This window comes from Manis pentadactyla, chromosome 11, assembly GCF_030020395.1.
Source record: "Manis pentadactyla isolate mManPen7 chromosome 11, mManPen7.hap1, whole genome shotgun sequence".
NCBI lineage: Eukaryota > Metazoa > Chordata > Mammalia > Pholidota > Manidae > Manis > Manis pentadactyla.
The window spans coordinates 30,658,454-30,677,806 of NC_080029.1; the positions used below are offsets into that span (position 1 = coordinate 30,658,454).

The 19,353-nt window shown below is 35.9% G+C and overlaps 1 protein-coding gene across 8 annotated transcripts in view; it reads right to left on the minus strand.

Annotated features, from left to right (window-relative positions):
* The window catches only part of PCNX1 (pecanex 1), a 197,405-nt gene that overhangs the window by 35,446 nt on the left and 142,606 nt on the right, over positions 1-19,353 (minus strand). For all 8 annotated transcript variants that reach the window (XM_036913325.2, XM_036913324.2, XM_036913329.2 and 5 more), the window contains 7 exons: positions 17,985-18,017; positions 10,164-10,335; positions 9,571-9,681; positions 7,873-7,964; positions 4,003-4,112; positions 3,478-3,583; positions 2,048-2,140 (listed from right to left, as the gene is read on the minus strand). In XM_036913325.2, the coding sequence (XP_036769220.2) occupies positions 2,048-2,140; positions 3,478-3,583; positions 4,003-4,112; positions 7,873-7,964; positions 9,571-9,681; positions 10,164-10,335; positions 17,985-18,017 (717 nt within the window). The remainder of the gene's footprint in view (positions 1-2,047; positions 2,141-3,477; positions 3,584-4,002; positions 4,113-7,872; positions 7,965-9,570; positions 9,682-10,163; positions 10,336-17,984; positions 18,018-19,353) is intronic.

Consider the following 19,353-nt stretch of genomic DNA (forward strand, 5'->3'; position numbering starts at 1 on the left):
GGGAGAGCTGCCAGGTCACAGAGCAGAGAGGGGAGCCCACGTGAAGCCTGGACTCCCGAGCTGAGGATGTGTACCAGGGCCTGGAGAGACCGAGGCACTTGGAGTCCACCAGAAAAGGCAGCATGCCAAAGAGGAGACTTTGAAGATCTGTAGAGGCTCTCCCTCAAGTATTCAGGGGGCTCAGCACATGTGGGTGAGGAAACTAAAAATAAGGCCAGGGAACCTCAGGAAAGCATTAGAAAAAATAGGATCCAGCACTCACAGGCTAGTCTGTTTTCACAAGCCAGTCTGGAAAAGCTCAAGATTCACAGGGCACCAGTCAGAGTACTCAAACGGATATTGCCTTAGCAGGGGGACTGTTAGCCTCAACTACACACAACCCTGGTTCCAAGAAACCTTAGAAACAAGACCTGAAAGGATAAACTGTTAACAAGTAACTTATAGTCCTGAAAAACAAAGTTCAAGAATATTTCTAGAAATAGAAAAATATCCAATACCTAACGAGGTAAAATTTATAATGCTGGGCATCCAATCAAAAATTACCCAAAGGTAACACAGAAGTTAGAATTAGGAGATAAGAACATTAAGAGTTACACTGTGTTGTATATTTGAAACCAATGTAAGACTGTATTGTATATCAACAATACTTCAAACATACTACAGTAAGTACTGAAAATTAAACACAGAGGAAGAAAAAAAGAATTAAAATGAACAGAGCACCAGTGAACTGTGGGACAAATTCAAGAGGCCTAAGATATATATAACAAATCCATGAGGTGGGGTCTATGGGTGTTGGGGGGATACAGGAGGACAGAAAAAACATCTGATTCAACAATGAACAAAACTTTCCAGATCTGATGAAAACTAGAACATTGATTCAATGTACTCCCAACACAAACACAAGAAGAAAATTATGTGAAGGTGCATCATGATCAAAGTGACACCATGTGCACAAAGAATTCTGAAGAGTGCTGGGGGTGGGAATTGCACGGCTTGCACTGCAGGACCACCACCTGACCTGCACCCTCACCTGGACCTGACTTAGATGACGAGGTTCTAGACCTCCAGCTGTACTGGAATGAGATTTTAGGGGATTTCAGGACGGGATAACTGCATTTTGCATGTGGGAGGGACATGAATCATGGGGGCCAGTGGGCGGGCACACTGTGGTAGGCAGAGTCCAACACAGTTCCATGATCTTCACTTCCCAGTATTTACACCTACTTGTATTCCCCTCCCACTGTACCAGGGCCGTGGTGTGTAGCCCAGAATATGGAAGAAGTGGTGATATAGCACATCTGACATCAGTTATAAAAGACTGCAGCTTTTCAAAACAAAAGGAACAAAAAAGCGGTGGACTCACAGATACTGAGAAGGGACTAGTGGTTATAAAAGGGGTGGTAGGGGAGGGGGAGTGGGGAAGGAGAAGGGGATTAAGGGGCACTATAATTAGCAATCACAATACAGGAAGGTCACTGGGGCGGTAGTACAGCACAGAGAATACAATAATGACTCTGTAACATCTTACAACGTTGATAGACAGTGACCGCAATGGAGGCAGTGAGGGCTTGATAATATGGGTGAGTGTTGAACCACTGTTTTGTGTATGTGAAACCACTGTAAGATTGTATATCAATGATATTTTTAAAATTGTGGCTTTTGTCTTGGGCTCTCTCTCTAGGATCAGCTGGGGAAACCAGCTGCGATTCATGAGGATACTCAGGCAGCCTATGGCGAGCACCACATGGAAAGGAGCTAAAGTCTTTGGCAAATAGTCAGCAAACAACTGAGGCCTGCTAACAGCCTCAGCTGATTGCAGCCCCATATGACAGCAGCATCATAACACCCCTGAATTGGGGTCATCGAGCTAAGCCACTCCCAGATTCATAACCCAGAGAAACCATGAGAAAATAAGTATGTTGCTGTTAAAACCAAACATACAAAAAGTCATATATTTCAGCATTATGGGCAAACATTACAATCAAATCAGAAATAAGTCTAAACAAAGTTACTGTTCCCCAACTAAAAGAACAAAATGTTTCCTTACCTGCAATACTGTGAACACTGTGCTTACATGAATGGCAAAATACAGCACACCAATTACAATGCATACTACTAGATCAGACTGTAAACGCTCACTCTGTGGAACAGAATTACCAAAAAATTACATTAAACGTTTTTAAAAACTTTCCCTTATTCCCAACTGGCAAAGTTAAAGAAATAATTTTTCACTGATCCTATATTTCAGAATATCTGGATATTTCCTACACATAATAATTAGCTTCCATTTTATTTTCTTCCTTAATTTCCTCATATTTTGGTTTGGTACTGCAGTACCAAAAAATTAAACAACATTAGTTATCAAAACAAAGTCTTCTGGAAGGAAGATTTTTTTCCCCCATTAATCTGTAAGTTTCTTTTTTTACATGTGGGAAAGAAAATGAAGTACTTACCTTATCTTATCATTTACAGAATATATAATTTTGGGTAACAAAGTTATTATCCAAACCTTACTTTCTGGATTTTGGTTCTCTTGGTGATTTACTGAAAACCAGAAACCTCTTGCTATCTTAGGTTGTCAACCGACCTGTGTGTGGGTTTATGTTTTTAAGCTAGATTCAGAAATATACTACTATATTTAACATGAAATGTCCTTTGCTACAAGGAAAAAACTAAAGGGAAAAAAATGTTTATGTCTTGAGGCAATTTTGTATTTCTCTAGTTTTCTAAACAATGTGTGAATAAATAGCTCAAGCTCAGTGAAAGTAAACATGTCTAATTCAAGACCTATATAAATTCAGTCTTTCACAAGTGGAAATAATTTCCTAAGTTAGAAAAAGCCACGTTTTATGTCTTGTTCCATAAAGCTACATGAACCTACAGAATTCATTTTTCAAATATTTACTGAAATAACATAGACTATTAAAATTCACTAAATTAGATTTTTTAAAAATTACTATATTTACTTAAGTACATTAAATATAGGTTATTGCTCTCTTCTTCAACCTAGAAAATAAACACACTGCCCTTGAGAAATCAAACATACTAGAAGACTAGCAGATGACTTACAAAGACAGTTTTTATCAATAAAACAATAAAAAATCAATCTAATTTGTTAATATTCATCTTTCAAATCCTAGTTTAAATTGAATTTAAATTGATTTAAATCAATTTGAATCAAGAATTCTATAAACAATGAAATTACTTAATTTCACCTGATCTGCAAATGAATGGTTAGCATACTGTTCTACATCCAAATAAACTGAGAAATGAGCATTTCTTACATGTTAAAATCTGAAATAAAGTCAATCAACAATATAAAACTATGTGTATGTACTTATTTATATATATTTATGTGTATATAAACTTAAAGGTTTTCCCCAATTACTAAAGGCCTTCAAAAAGTGTTCATTATATAACATGATGAACTGTGTAAAATTTACATCTTTTAGTCAATTCTAAAAAGCTAAAACTTACAACAGAATTTCTAAGTTTTTCAGGCAGTGGATCTTTTACTTCAGACAGAGGGTCTTCAGGATTTTTCTCTTCTGTTTTTGGGAAAATTTTGGATTGCATTAAAGAGCTTCAGACAAAGAAGTAAAGAAGAGAAAAAGAAAAAAAAGGAAATGGAAAGAAAATAATTAATAAAAAGAAATACACTACTTGAAAATTAGCACTTTAAATGGCAAAGTTTGCCATTGAAAACCAGGTGATCTAAGTATATTTAATCATTAGCAAATAATAAATTCCAAAAAATTTAAGATGCCATAAGTACATAGTGAGACCATTTTTATTATAACACAGTTTTGATACTTCAGAGAAAATGCTAATACTCTCAGTCAATATAGTTACAATGACCCAGTTAACATATTTTGAAAACAGCTACAGATTAAGTCAACATCACTTTGACAAGATATTGAGAAAACATCTCAGAAGTTAAATTTGAAAGAAACGCCAACCTATTTAAATGTCTTTGATTTGCTAACAACTGGTTGCACTTACAGAAGTACAGAGGGGTCACTGCTTTGTCGGCTGAGGTGGTAGGATACTGCCACTAATAAACCGCAAAAAATGGAGAAAAGGACTGGGACATGCTGGCCATCCCAAGAATCCTGTTGGGAAAAAAAAAGTTTGACAGAACAGAACGCTTCTAAGTCATAATCTATCATATCATTATTTTATGTCCAACAACAAAAACTTTTTAGCCATGTTATTAACTGCATGTTATTTCAGAAAAATTTAGGTTTACTGCTTTCTGATGAGATAGAATCTAGCTGCTAGATCATCTCCAGACTTCTTTTGGTAGTAAAGCTCTATTTATACACTAGGAATAAGAAACTTGCTTCTGATAAATGCTGCTATTTATTTCATATTTTAATCAGTATTAAGCTTACAGTAAACTGTGTTCTCCCTTATGAAAAAGGAAATAACTTGGTGCAGCACATTTTTGACTATATATAATAATGGAATAGGAAAAGGCAACACATGATACAACACTTCAGGCAAAAAAAGCCAGACATTTCATGTGCAGCTTTCCTGCTGTCTTTGCTCATCTAATATGTCGCTCTACCCTTCACAGCACTGAGCGGCCAGGCAGTGTTTCTGGAACAAATGTACTGCATACTCCCAGAAATAAATAATACAAGGGTGAGGCTGCAGGTCAACCAAACCCGTGGAAGTGGATGTGCCATGTCTGCTCTGGTCATGGCAGTGGCGCTGGAGTCTGCCAGCTGGGACTTGGGATAGAGATGGATACTGATAAACGTATTGATGAACGGAACACGCAACAGGTCTCAAGTACGGTCTGTGAGGTGAACAACATTCTAATCCTTCCTCTTTCTCTAGGGATTCAAGACAGGAGAATGGCAGGAGTGGGGAACTAAATGGTGGTTTATTATACAACTTGCTTTTTGTCATTCAATAATAGTTTAGAAATTGTTCCACAATGTAGAGATATTTTTCTAATGGCTACATCAAAATCTTTTTACCATCATATTGAATATTATGTGTCGAGCCCTATTCTTAGATGCTTGTATTTCCTGAATAGTTCTTACAATCATCTTTGGAGATATGTACTACTACTTCCCAATATATAGGTGAGGCACAGAGGGTTTAAGTAATTTAAGTGCTAGAGCTAGAAACTGAAATTCCTGATATGCTTGCATTTACTGAAAATAAAGTTAAATAATATGTGAAGAGTTTGAGAATGAGAGATAAATACATAAGAAAACAAAGGTGAAGGGAAAACAAAATATATGTAGAATAGCGTTTGTATAGTGACTGTAAGGTAAACATATCAGGTATATGAGGAAGGAAGAACTGTTTGTAGCAGACATGGTAAAAATAGGCAAAAGAAAGTTAGGCCCACAGCTTCTATAAAGAGCATGAAAGCCTACAACGTCCATAAAGCACAGCTCATAGATAATGCCTACAACTTGACAAAATAAAAGAGAAAAGAAGTAGAACTCAGAAATATGGAGGCAAATATCAAAAGAATTCAGTTCAAAAATTGGAAAATGATAACCTTGAGTAAGGGATAAAGGGGCAAGGGATTGCTGTTCCTGGCAATGAGTCTTATAGAAATATTTGAATCTTTAAAAGAGATGCATGTACATCTTTGGCAAAAATTAAAACTAAGAAAGATGCCTAGTACAACCACTTAAGAAAACTGGCACAATTCCATATTTAGGTATTTACCCAAGAAAAATGAAAAGATGCCCACAAAAAGACTTGTTCAAGAACGTTCTTAATAGACTTATTCATAATATCCCTAAATTAGAGACAGCTCAGATGTTCATCTCTAAATAGTAGATAAGCTATGACATATTCATACAATGTGAGTAAGGATTTTAAACTAAACGGGATACTTCTCTGCAATAAAAAGGAACAAATAACTGATATGCATAATGTGAATGAATCTCAAAAGCAATATAGTGAACAAAATATATCACCTACAAAAGAGTAAATACATTACAATTCCATTTATATGATGTTCAAGAACTGCAAACCTGTAATAAAAATGGCTGGGGGGCAGGGAAACTGGGAAAGAACTTGAGGGAACTTTCTGGTGGTGATAAAACTATTTTATATATCTTGATAGGGGTGAATAATACACAGATGTATGCATTTGTCAAAACTTACCATTAATCTAGCTTCCTTGGCCAAAATAGAAGTTGTTTTGTTAAAATCATCAATACCTTATTAACTGCCAAATTCGCTGAAAACTTGTTGAAACTGTACTGCCACTTAAGTTTCCCTTGCAGGATTCTGACCCATCCATTGTTTCAATATTGCCATTTCCCAGGGTTCTATCTGTGTCCATTTTCTCATCAATTCAGGTTAGCAGGCCTTTTGTTAAACTTTAATTTTGTTAATTCTTAATTAACTAGTTATATTAATTCTTAATATAATTATCTGCTATCCATCTCTGGATACCCCACAACTGTCAACAAATAATGTGTCCAAATGTAAACACCAAATTCCTCACTGAACTCAAAGATTTCCAATCTTGTGCATTAGCATCATTATCTAACCAGCTGGCAAAGCCAGAACCTACCCAGAAGTGATCCAGTTCTCTATTCTGGCTCTTCTTATCCACAGTGTCTCTAAATACATTCATTGAACCCAATTTTAATTAAGCCCCTCATAATTTCAAGATTGCAGCACAACAATGTCCCTACTTTTGATCCTTCGTCTTATAATTCAATCTCCTTCACAATGAGGACCAACCAATCTTTCTAAAATGTAAAGATCATTTTCTTGCCTTACCTCAGATATTTTAATGGTCTTCCAACTCTACCCCCAATACATTCAGGATAAAAGATATTTCATAATCCAGCCACTGCTAAACTTTCCAACCTTACTGAAGGCCATCCTTCTTCATGTGCCCAAACCTCCAGCAATTTCAAATTATTTGCTGTTATCTGTACACAGCACACTTTCTCTACAACCCTTTGGCTCTTCATCCTTTGTTTTGACTAGCTAATTCCTATTTGTACTTCAAATTTTGGTTTAAAAGCCACTCTCTTGGAAAATTATCTTTAATCCCTTTATACTGAACAAAATGGTATCTTAATTTATATACCCATAATGTTCTGTTTTCATAGCCTCCTCATTACCATCTATGAAAATGTTGGTTGCTTGTTGATCACAGCTAACAAACAAGCAACTTAAAAACAGGAAATGGTTTGGGTAAGGTAATGGACACACAGTAGGCACTCCATAAATGCTAGTGAATAAATAAAGCAAGGAAGGACACTATGAATCACTTCTCATAGTTCTCTCAATCCTATCATTTTCTATCTTATATTAACCATAAAAAAATAATAATAATAGCAGGGGCTAAGAGTTGTATATTAAAATTTTTAAGTTTTTATGTTTACAATTTAGTGACAATTTTTTTAAAATGGAGCTAACGAGGCTCATTCAGATCCCTCTAAACAAATAATGACATTAACTATCAGGGCATTAACTTTTACTAGAATGTATCTTAAATTGCAGTCCTTGACCTGTTCTCATGAGCTTTAAGAAATTTTGATATGAATAGTAGGTACATATATTTTTAACTAGAAATCTAAAATTAACTTCATATTCTTTTATTCCCATGCCACCCTCTATTCCAGACCAGCTTAATTTTTAATAATGTTTCTAGTATCAACCTCCGATTATTGCATGGAAAAGGGTTTCTTTTAATAATGGTGAACTATGAAATTGCTTTTCAATTCAAAGTAAATGAGAATAATGTTCAACAGAAGATCATGAAAATTAATGCTAAAGAGGCACCAGGAAAACAATCATTATTAGTTAATTTAAAACAATCTTCATGTAGAAAAACAGCCTTAAAGACAAAATATTCTATAATGTACTGCTCACCTTTAGAGCTCCATAACACAATCCATACAGTAAGGCTACTGCTACAATGCTACAGATAAAACTGTAAAGTGCTGCAAGCAGGCTGGTGGTGGCTAGACAGGAAAGGAAAAAACAAATTAATATTTTATACATTTACAGAAAAAAACATATCTTAAAAGGTCACTGAAGAGTATTTAAAATGGTGTAATCTTTACTATAATTAAACATCTACTTGATTTTTAAAAATTCAGTTACTTCACTGTGCTGTTAAAAAATTCTGAAATGACAGAGATTTACTATCCACAGTTTTTAATACAAGATAAAATATATTAATTGTGGAAGTAATGAACATTAGTATATTGCAGAAAAAAAACTGTAACCCTATTATGCTTCAAGAATGTATATTCTTATTTAAAAAAGCATGGAAAAATGAAGCTCGCAAGAGGCCTGAAAAGGAACTGGAGATGTATTATAAGTATTCTTTGAAAGATATGTCTATGTAAACAGAACTTGCGATACCCACAGAATTAAATTTATATTCCCATGTGTTACTTAATTCTCACACAAGTATAGATCTGAGTAATTACTAACAATAACAACAAAAAATAGTTCCAATGGGATTACTAATAGAAAGGACTAGGGGATGGCTAAGACAGCTATTCTTCATTTTAAAAATATGGGTAACAGCTTTTCTTTAGTGGTAATTTTACATGGTAAGCATACAAAAATATACAGCTAAACACATTTTCTTTAGGAGGTATTAATAAACTAACATAATTATAATGAATTACAGTATGATTAGTCCACCATTATAAATTATCTATACTAAGCCATCTTCATAGTACCTAGATTAATGTAACACCTATAGTAGTCCCTAAATAGTGGGACAGTCTTCTAGCCATTTAGCTATGCTGAAGACCAGCCCAGTCTTAATTAAAATCTCTTAAAAATTTTTTCAGAACATTAAAAGTGCTCTAGATGTACATAGCAACATCAAAAAAGCTTAGTTCCTATTTAAAATTTAAACCATAATATCAACATTTTTTTCAGCAGAGATCATTTTTATGTATATACTTGGGAGATTTGGACAGCAAATGTGAAGTATGAAAAGAAATGGACAATAAAATAATAGTAATTTCTTTCCCTTTCATATTTTTTCTCTACTTACACACTCATCTTTCAGTAAAATTTTAAATGGCTAAACTAAGTAAGGGTATATTTGAACCATGGTCTCTCCCCATGGGTTATCTTTAAGTTCTGCCAACCATTATCTATTTCAGAGTAATATTTGTATGACCTCACTTATTTTGAAAGTAAATACACAGATAGACCAAACGCATAGATTAGTTCAAAATCCAAATATAATGTCATATATCAGAGCCCAGTCTATTTGGGATAGATAACTATTTATAAATATTTCATAAGTCTATATAGGTTCCATGTAAACTCACTGTAACTTTTAGTTTCGGACAATACTTATAAATCATTATAAGTCACTTATTATAAGTCATTATTCCTGATCTCTCACTAATGTAGTAAACTTGACTACTTCTTCTGCTCTACAAATTAATTCTTGCCCAGTCTTTAATTATTAAGTAAATGTCTTTTATTTCTAATTTCAATTCTAAAATAAAAACTGGAAAAGCATCTTAATGTTCAGTTTATTACTTAGTGATCTGTGTAATACTGCAATCTGTAATTTTATAAGGAAGTACTCACCATTACCACCAAAGATATGAATATCCAATTGTTCACAAAGGTACATTACAAACGTATTCACCTGAGGCAGGAGACCAATGAAAAACACTACTGGGAAGCAGAGTGTAAACACTACAGAAGGGAAGAAGAGCACATTAAAAAGAGTATATTACAACCAGCCTTTTGTTTTCATTTAAGAACATAAAATAAATGATTTTAAAAATCCAAAATTAATATAAACTACTAAGCATATGTTTAAAAGATAATTTTAAATTACCTCTCTCCACATAACCACTTGGGTATTAAATAATCTTTTCAACTATAAAGAACAGCTTTTAAAATTATCTCAACCATTTTCATGTAATAGAAACCTCAGATATAGGATCCAAAGGAAACCTTCCATTGCATCTGCTTCAAGAAAAGATTTACTAGAATATTTGTCCATCATTAGCTTTTTCCATTTGTAATAGCCCTGGTTTTGTTCCTCACTGAATTACAATAAACAGCAAAATGAGCCTATTAAACCTACTTTTATCTATATAATTGGTATCAGAGAACTATTTGCACATAACTAAATTAATGTTAAGATCTGAGATAATTTAAAAATGACTCACCTATAACTAAATCCCTGGCAGATATAAGCACCAGCGGATTGGTGAAAGTTATTCCATACAGTTTGAACTTGATTGTAGTAAGATTTCTGCTACCATAATCCAAGAGCCAAATAAGACCACAACATAAACAGAAATAAACTGGTCTGCTGTAGGCAATGATACGATTATGACCCTGAAAATGATATTAAAAACGAAGTCAGTTTAGTTAATTTTAAGAGTCACAATCGGCTTATATTCTAAGGATTCAAAATGTTTCCATATGGAAGCCAGGTTTCTGACTGTGGCAGAAGGAATTACAAATAAGGAATGAGGAAGAATAGACTGAACCATGTGATACTGGATTGAAATGAGAGGTATCAGTATGAACTCATTATTTTAAATATGCACTTAAATAGGTATGAATAGATGTGTGCATGTATGCATACACATACATAAGTTTTCTAGCTTTATCCACTGAGAGGAACTAGAAGCAATAACATTTTACTAATAAAGATTACTAGCATCGGAAGGATTAAAGATGGCGGTGTGAGAGGAGAAACAGAGGCTTCCTCCTAAAACTGGATACAATTAGAAAATTTAATTGGCGCAACTAATCCTGAGAGAGCAGCAGGAAAGAGCGCAGCGTCAGACTGCACACACCTGGAGAAAAGAGCAGACCTCAGTGAACAGGGTAACGTACCAGAGTTGTGGCTCCGCGGGACCCGAGCCCTTCCCCCACCCAAGCTCACCGGCGGGAGGGAGAGAAACAGAGCAGGGAGGGAGTGGAAGGCTTCGGACTGCTGAATACCTAGCTCCGGAGATCTGCTCTGGGAGCACAAACCTACATTTCATGGTGCTTTCATGAGACTCACATGACTACCGGGTTGGAAAGTTAATACAGGCAGAGTTCCTGGGGAGACTGGGATTCCGGCAGCTTGTGGAAAGCAGGGATCCATATCTGGCTGCTCTGGGACAAAAACTTATACCTGTGTGCGTGGCCCATGGGCTCAGGCAGTGGAGACAAGCACAGGAGCCAGGAGGCAGGAAACAGCTCTTTCCTAACCCCAGTACTGCTCCCCTGCGACCCCTGACATTGCTTCAGGGGCTCAGCAGCTCCAGAATAGAGCTTCTGGACACTAGAGGGTGCCATATACAAACATGAAATGCCAAAGGAACCTTGTCCAGAGTAAAATTGTTAATACAACTCCTGAGAAAGATTTAAATGATATGGACCTCATGACTCTTCCTGAAAGGGAGTTCAAAATAAAAATAATCAACATCCTAATGGAGGTACGGAAAGACATCCAAGAACTCAGGAATGAATTCAGGTCAGAGATCCAATCATTGAAGAACACGATGGAGGGTATTAAAACCAGGTTGGATACAGTGGAGGAGACAATAAATGAAATGGAAACTAGAGAAGAGGAATACAAAGAAGCTGAGGCACAGAGAGAAAAAAGGATCTCTAAAAATGAAAGAATATTGAGAGAACTGTGTGACCAGTCCAAGCGGAACAAGACCCATCTATATGCTGCTTACAAGAGACTCACCTCAAATCCAAAGACATGCACAGACTAAAAGTCAAGGGATGTAAAAAGATATTTCATGCAGACAATAGGGAGAAAAAAGCAGGTGTTGCAGTACGAGTATCAGACAAAATAGACTTCAAAACAGAGAATGTAACAAGAGATAAAGAAGGACACTACATAATGATAAAGGGCTCAGTCCAACAAGAGGATATAACCATTCTAAATATATATGCACCCAACACAGGAGCACCAGCATATCTGAAACAAATACTAACAGAACTAAAGGAGGAAATAGACTGCAATGCATTCATTTTAGGAGACTTCAACACACCATTCACTCCAAAGGACAGATCCACCAGACAGAAAACAAGTAAGGACACAGAGGCACTGAACAACACACTAGAACAGATGGACGTAACAGACATCTATAGAACTCTACACCCAAAAGCAACAGGATACACATTCTTCTCAAGTGCACATGGAACATTCTCCAGAATAGACCACATACTAGGCCACAAAAAGAGCCCCTGTAAATTCAGAAAGATTGAAATCCTACCAACCAACTTTTCAGACCACAAAGGTATAAAACTAGAAATAAATTGTACCAAGAAAGCAAAAAGGTTCACAAACACATGGAGGCTTAACAGTACACTTCTAAATAGTTAATGGATCAATGACCAAATTAAAATGGAGATCCAGCAATATATGGAAACAAATGACAACAACAACACAAAGTCCCAACTTCTGTGGGACGCAGTGAAAGCAGTCTTAAGAGGAAAGTATATAGCAATCCAGGCATATTTAAGGAAGGAAGAACAAACCCAAATGAATAGTCTAATGTCACAGTTATCAAAATTGGAAAAAGAAGAACAAATGAGGCATAAAGTCAGCAGAAAGAGGGACATAATAAAGATCAGAGAAGAAATAAACAAAATTGAGAAGAATAAAACAATAGAAAAAAATCAATGAAACCAAGAGCTGGTTCTTTGAGAAAATAAACAAAATAGATAAGCCTCTAGCCAGACTTATTAAGAGAAAAAGAGAATCAACACACATCAACAGAATCAGAAATGAGAAAGGAAACATCACAACGGACCCAACAGAAATACAAAGATTAGAGACTACTATGAAAACCTATACGCTAAGAAGCTGGAAAACCTAGGAGAAATGGACAACTTCCTAGAAAAATACAACCTTCCAAGACTGACCCAGAAAGAAACAGAAAATCTAAACAGACCAATTACCAGCAAAGAAATTGAAGCAGTAATCAAAAAACTACCCAAGAAAAAAACCCCTGGGCCAGATAGATTTACCTCGGAATTTTATCAGACATACAGAGAAGATATAATACCCATTCTCCTTCAAGTTTTCCAAAAAATAGAAGAGGAGGGAATACTCCCAAACTCATTCTATGAAGCCAACATCACCCTAATAACAAAAGCAGGCAAAGACCCCACCAAAAAAGAAAACTACAGACCAATATCCCTGATGAATGTAGATGCAAAAATACTCAATAAAATATTAGCAAACCGAATTCAAAAATATATCAAAAGGATCATACACCACGACCAAGTGGGATTCATCCCAGGGATGCAAGGATGGTACAACATTCGAAAATCCATCAACATCACCCACCACATCAACAAAAAGAAAGACAAAAACCACATGATCATCTCCATAGATGCTGAAAAAGCATTTGACAAAATTCAACATCCATTCATGATAAAAACTCTCAGCAAAATGGGTATAGAGGGCAAGTACCTCAACATGATAAAGGCCATATACGATAAACCCACAGCCAACATCATACTGAACAGCAAGAAGCTGAAAGCTTTTCCTTTGAGATCAGGAACTAGACAGGGATGCCCACTCTCCCCACTGTTATTCAACATAGTACTGGAGGTCCTAGCCACAGCAATTAGACAAAACAAAGAAATACAAGGAATCCAGATTGATAAAGAAGAAGTTAAACTGTCACTATTTGCTGATGACATGATATTGTACATAAAAATCCCTAAAGACTCCACTCCAAAACTACTAGAACTGATATCGGAATACAGCAAAGTTGCAGGATACAAAATTAAACACACAGAAATCTGTGGCTTTCCTATACACTAACAATGAGCCAATAGAAAGAGAAAACAGGAAAACAATTCCATTCACAATAGCATCAAAAAGAATAAAATACCTAGCAATAAACCTAACCAAAGAAGTGAAAGACCTATACCCTGAAAACTATAAGACACTCTTAAGAGAAGTTAAAGAGGGCACTAACAAATGGAAACTCATCCCATGCTCTTGGCTAGGAAGAATTAATATCTTCAAAATGGCCATCCTGCCCAAAGCAATAAACAGATTTGATGCAATCCCTATCAAATTACTAGCAACATTCTTCAACGAACTGGAACAAATAGTTCAAAAATTCATATGGAAACACCAAAGACCCTGAATAGCCAAAGCAATCCTGAGAAAGAAGAATAAAGTGGGGGGATCTCACTCCCCAACTTCAAGCTCTCCTACAAAGCCATAGTAATCAAGACAATTTGGTACTGGCACAAGAACAGAGCCACAGACCAGTGGAACAGATTAGAGACTCCAGACATTAACCCAAACATACATGCTCAATTAATATTCGATAAAGGAGCCATGGACATACAATGGGGAAATGACAGTCTCTTCAACAGATGGTGCTGGCAGAACTGGACAGCTACATGTAAGAGAATGAAACTGGATCACTGTCTAACCCCATACACAAAAGTAAATTCAAAATGGATCAAAGACCTGAATGTAAGTCATGAAACCATAAAACTCTTAGAAAAAAACATAGGCAAAAATCTCTTGGATGTGAACATTAGCAACTTCTTCATGAATATATCTCCCTGGGCAAGGAAAACAAAAGCAAAAATGATCAAGTGGGACTATATCAAGCTGAAAAGCTTCTGTACAGCAAAGGACACCATCAATAGAACAAAAAGGTACCCTACAGTATGGGAGAATATTTTCGTAAATGACAGATCCGATAAAGGCCTGACATCCAAAATATATAAAGAGCTCACGCTCCTCAACAAACAAAAAGCAAATAATCCACTTTAAAAATGGGCAGAGGAGCTGAACAGACAGTTCTCCAAAGAAGAAATTCAGATGGCCAACAGACACATGAAAAGATGCTCCACATCGCTAGGTATCAGAGAAATGCAAATTAAAACCACAATGAGATATCACTTCACACCAGTAAGGATCGCCACCATCCGAAAGACAAACAACAACAAATGTTGGCGAGGTTGCCGAGAAAGGGGAACCCTCCTATACTGCTGGTGGGAATGTAAATTAGTTCAACCATTGTGGAAAGCAGTATGGAGGTTCCTCAAAATGCTCAAAATAGACTTACCATTTGACCCAGGAATTCCACTCCTAGGAATTTACCCTAAGAATGCAGCACTCAAGTTTGAAAAAGACAGATGCACCCCTATGTTTATTGCAGCATTATTTACAATAGCCAAGAAATGGAAGCAACCTAAGTGTCCATCAGTAGATGAATGGATAACGAAGATGTGGTACATATACACAATGGAATATTATTCAGACATAAGAAGAAAACAAATCCTACCATTTGCAACAACATGGATGTAGCTAGAGGGTATTATGCTCAGTGAAATAAGCCAAGTGGAGAAAGACAAATACCAAATGATTTCACTCATCTGTGGAGTATAAGAACAAAGGAAAAACTGAAGGAACAAAACAGCAGCAGAATCACAGAACCCAAGAATGGACTAACAGTTACCAAAGGGAAAGAGACTGGGGAGAATGGGAGGGTAGGGAGGGATAAGGGCAGGGAAGAAGAAAGGGGGTATTATGATTAGCATGTATAATGTGGGAGGTGGGGGAAAGGGGAGGGCTTTGCAACACAGAGAAGACAAGTAGTGATTCTACAGCATCTTGCTATGCTGATGAACAGTGACTGTAATGGGGTTTGTGGGGGGGGACTTGAGGTAGGGGAGAGCCTAGCAAACATAATGGTCTTCAAAAAAATAAAAATAAATAAATTTTAAAAAAATTACATATGTGGGAGTAAAACCACACTATGAGATTTTCAGTACTCAGAGTTCAAAGTCTAATCAAGCATTGGGTAGAAATTGAAATTGCTATGGCCTGGCAATACCAGTTATACTAATTAAAAATGTACAGATAATTTTACTCAGCAATTCCAATTTGGGGAATCTATTTCATGACAATCCAAGCATTAATAAATCTATTTTATAAAAGAAAAAAAAAAAGGATTACTAGCATCCAGCTCTTATATTTATAAATAACATTACACACTAAAAAGACCAAAGCTCCCTAGAGTAAAGGCAAAAGGCTGGTTTTGGGCTAGGGTAGGGAAAGCATAAGAGGAGCCTAGAACACACTGCTGTGCCCAAAAGGAAGAAAGTACTAAAATAATAATAAGGATTTGCCAAAAGGACCCAGAGGGCAGCTTGATGGGCTCCTAGAGGCCATCAAGGACAATTTGAGCATCAAAATAAATAATGATATTAACATTATAGTCCATTGAATAAGAATCCATGAATCTATACCAATACAAAAAATAAAGGTAGAAGGCAAAGTTCTTACTTACAGTAGAAAGTCAACTAATAAATGTGGAAGGCATGATGGAATTAGAAAATCACTATTTGGCAACCATCAAATGATAACTGATTCTGTCAGGAAACATCAATAGATACTTAAAAAATAGGTAAAAGTTTTCTGGGCAGATATTATTAATTCCACAGTATCTCCCACAAAAGGAAAATAGTAACATTACAGTTAGATTTGTGGTTCTCGAGAGAGTGGGAAGGGATTTTGCCTCCCTAGAAGACATTTGGTGATGCCTGGGGACATTTTAGTTTGTCACATTTGGGGTGGGGTGCTATGGCATCTAGCGGGTAGAGGCCAGAGAGAACACTAAACACCTACAAGGCCCAGGACAGCATTCCACTCTCCAACTCTCAACAATTATCCAGCCTAAATGATAATGGTGCAGAGTTTGAAAAACCCTGCAGACATTAACCTTAGCCAAAAGATCAAAGTTAATACCACCAGTGAAAAGATAAATCAACATCATGTGCTTCCTGATTCCATGCACTGGGAAAGACACATCACTTTGATAATATTCCTACCAAAATCATGGCCTGTATGTCTCTAACCAAGAACATCAGACAAACTCAAATTAAGGAATGGTGTACAAAATAACTGGCCTGTACCTATGAAAAATGTCAATATTTTGAAAAACAAACAGTGAGGGAACTGCTCCAGATTAATGGAGGCTAAAAAGAACAAACACATGCGGGGATTTTCTATTGCCAATTGGGACAATAGAAACACCTAAGATCTGTAGCTTAGAAAATAGTATTGTTTCAATGTTAGTGTCCTGATTTTAATGATTCTATTGAATTAATATAAAGGAATGAATTTGTTTCTAGGCAACATACACTGAGGTATTTAGAGGTTAAGGGGCATCATGTCTACAATTCATTCTAAAACAGTTTAGCAAAGTGGGGAATAGTGGAGAAACTAGAAGGGGGATAAGCAAATATGCTAAAATTTTAACATAGGAACCTGGGTGAACAGCATCAGGGAATTCTTTGCATGATCCTTGCAACTTTTCCCTAAGTACCTTTCCCTAAATATTCCAGTGTATGGGTAAAAATAATAACCACCTTCAAGAAAGAAGGCATCATCATAAACTGTTCTTGGAATCTGTTTTTGTACTATTTTAAAGAGAATGCCCTTTGGTCTTTCTATGAAATAAATACAATAAGTTCTAAAACTGGATCATACTTCACAATAAATAGTATTAGGCAGCTAATACTTTTGTCTAAAGTCAAGGTTTTTAACCTCTTAAGTGTCCACAGGTCTGAACACCAGATCAATGAACTACTTCTTTATTCTTACTCCTAATGATTACCTAAGCAAACAATGTAAAGTTTTTCTACCTCAAAATTCTATTTTTCAATACTTACAATTTACTGTTCAAAATTCATTTAATGCAAGTTATCAAATAACCATGAGTTTCTATAAACCATCTATACCTACCTCCTCCTGAAGCAAGCTGTCAAAAAATGATTATGTTCATTTTCAACCAAGATTTAGTCTACAATTACTATGCCATTTTATTTCATGCTAGTAAGTCACCTCTATTTCTAGTAGTATGACAAAGCTTAGATGAGAAAATAATAAAATAAATCTTAATTTGATATGACATATGACAAAAAAAAAAAAGGTTTTGATGAACATTAAGGAACTACGAGTTCCAAACATTACTGGAGTGACTTACATGTCTGGGAGAAGAAGAATCTGGTTGAACACTCTAAAAATGAAACAGAAGATAGATTACACTACTGAAAGTCCTGGTAATTCTACAAGCAACTTTCAAAATGCCTGAGATAATTTCAAGTAAATATTCCACAGCTAAGAAAACGCAACTTTAGCTCCAGATACTGCTGTCACTGTGATATTAAAAACATTTCAAATCTTTCCTGACATATAAACCTACTATGATTAGTTAATAATTTGCATCCAGCTTAACATTTCTGAATGGCATATGGTGGACAGATTCATCTTACTGCCTGGCTCATCAATACACATAAGTATAATTAAAATAGTAGGCTTTTTTATGCAATATCACTCCATTCAAGAAATGCACAAAAAATGGGTTAGCTTATAATAAATCTAGTTCTGCCCACAAATTCCTGGCTTACTAAACAATTCCATGGTATCTGTATTAAAAACATTATATGCATTTTGCATCAAAAATCACCACTTAAGCTCAGCTTTAAGAGATTTTATCAACTTCCTATAAAAATGTTCAAAGGGTATTATGCAGTTACTTCCCAATTATGGATTTTCCTCCAAGTTTCAGTTCATTTCCAATATCACACTAATTTCAGTAGGATGATCTATCAACACTGTAAAATCTTACATTGGACCAAGCTTACTGAGCTTGGCATGTGATCTTTCGCTGGATATGAGACCAGATAATCTTTTTCTTTTTTAAGGTATCATTGATACACAATCTTATGAAGGTTTCACATGAGCAACCTTGTGGTTACAACATTCACCCATGTTATGAAGCCCCCTGCCAAACGCCATTGCAGTCACTGTCCCTCAGCGTAAGATGCTATATAGAGTCACTACTTGTCTTTTCCGTGCTGTACTGCCTTCCCTGTGACTCACCTACGTTACGTGTGCTAATCATAATTCCCTTAATCCCCTTCTCCCACCCTCCCCAACCCCTTCCCTTGGGTAACCGCTAGTCCCTTCTTGGAGTCTTTGAGTCTGCTGCTGTTTTGTTCCTTCAGTTTTGCTTTGTTGTTATACTCCACAAATGAGTGAAATAATTTGGTACTTGTCTTTCTCCGCCTGGCTTGTATCACTGAGCATAATACCCTCTAGCTCCATCCATGTTGTTGCAAATGAGACCAGATAATCTTTAAACTCTTTCAATTCCAACGTCTGTCCTAGCTTCTATTCCAGCCTTTCTTGTTTATATTACCATTCTTCTAGTCAACTAGATTTTAAAAATATAAAAAAAAATTTTTAATCTCAGTCATCTTTTACCCTTTTCATATGTAATCATATTAGCCTGAAAGCAGTGGACAAAATTAATGGGGCAAGGGACACTGGAGCCAGGGAATAAATTTAAA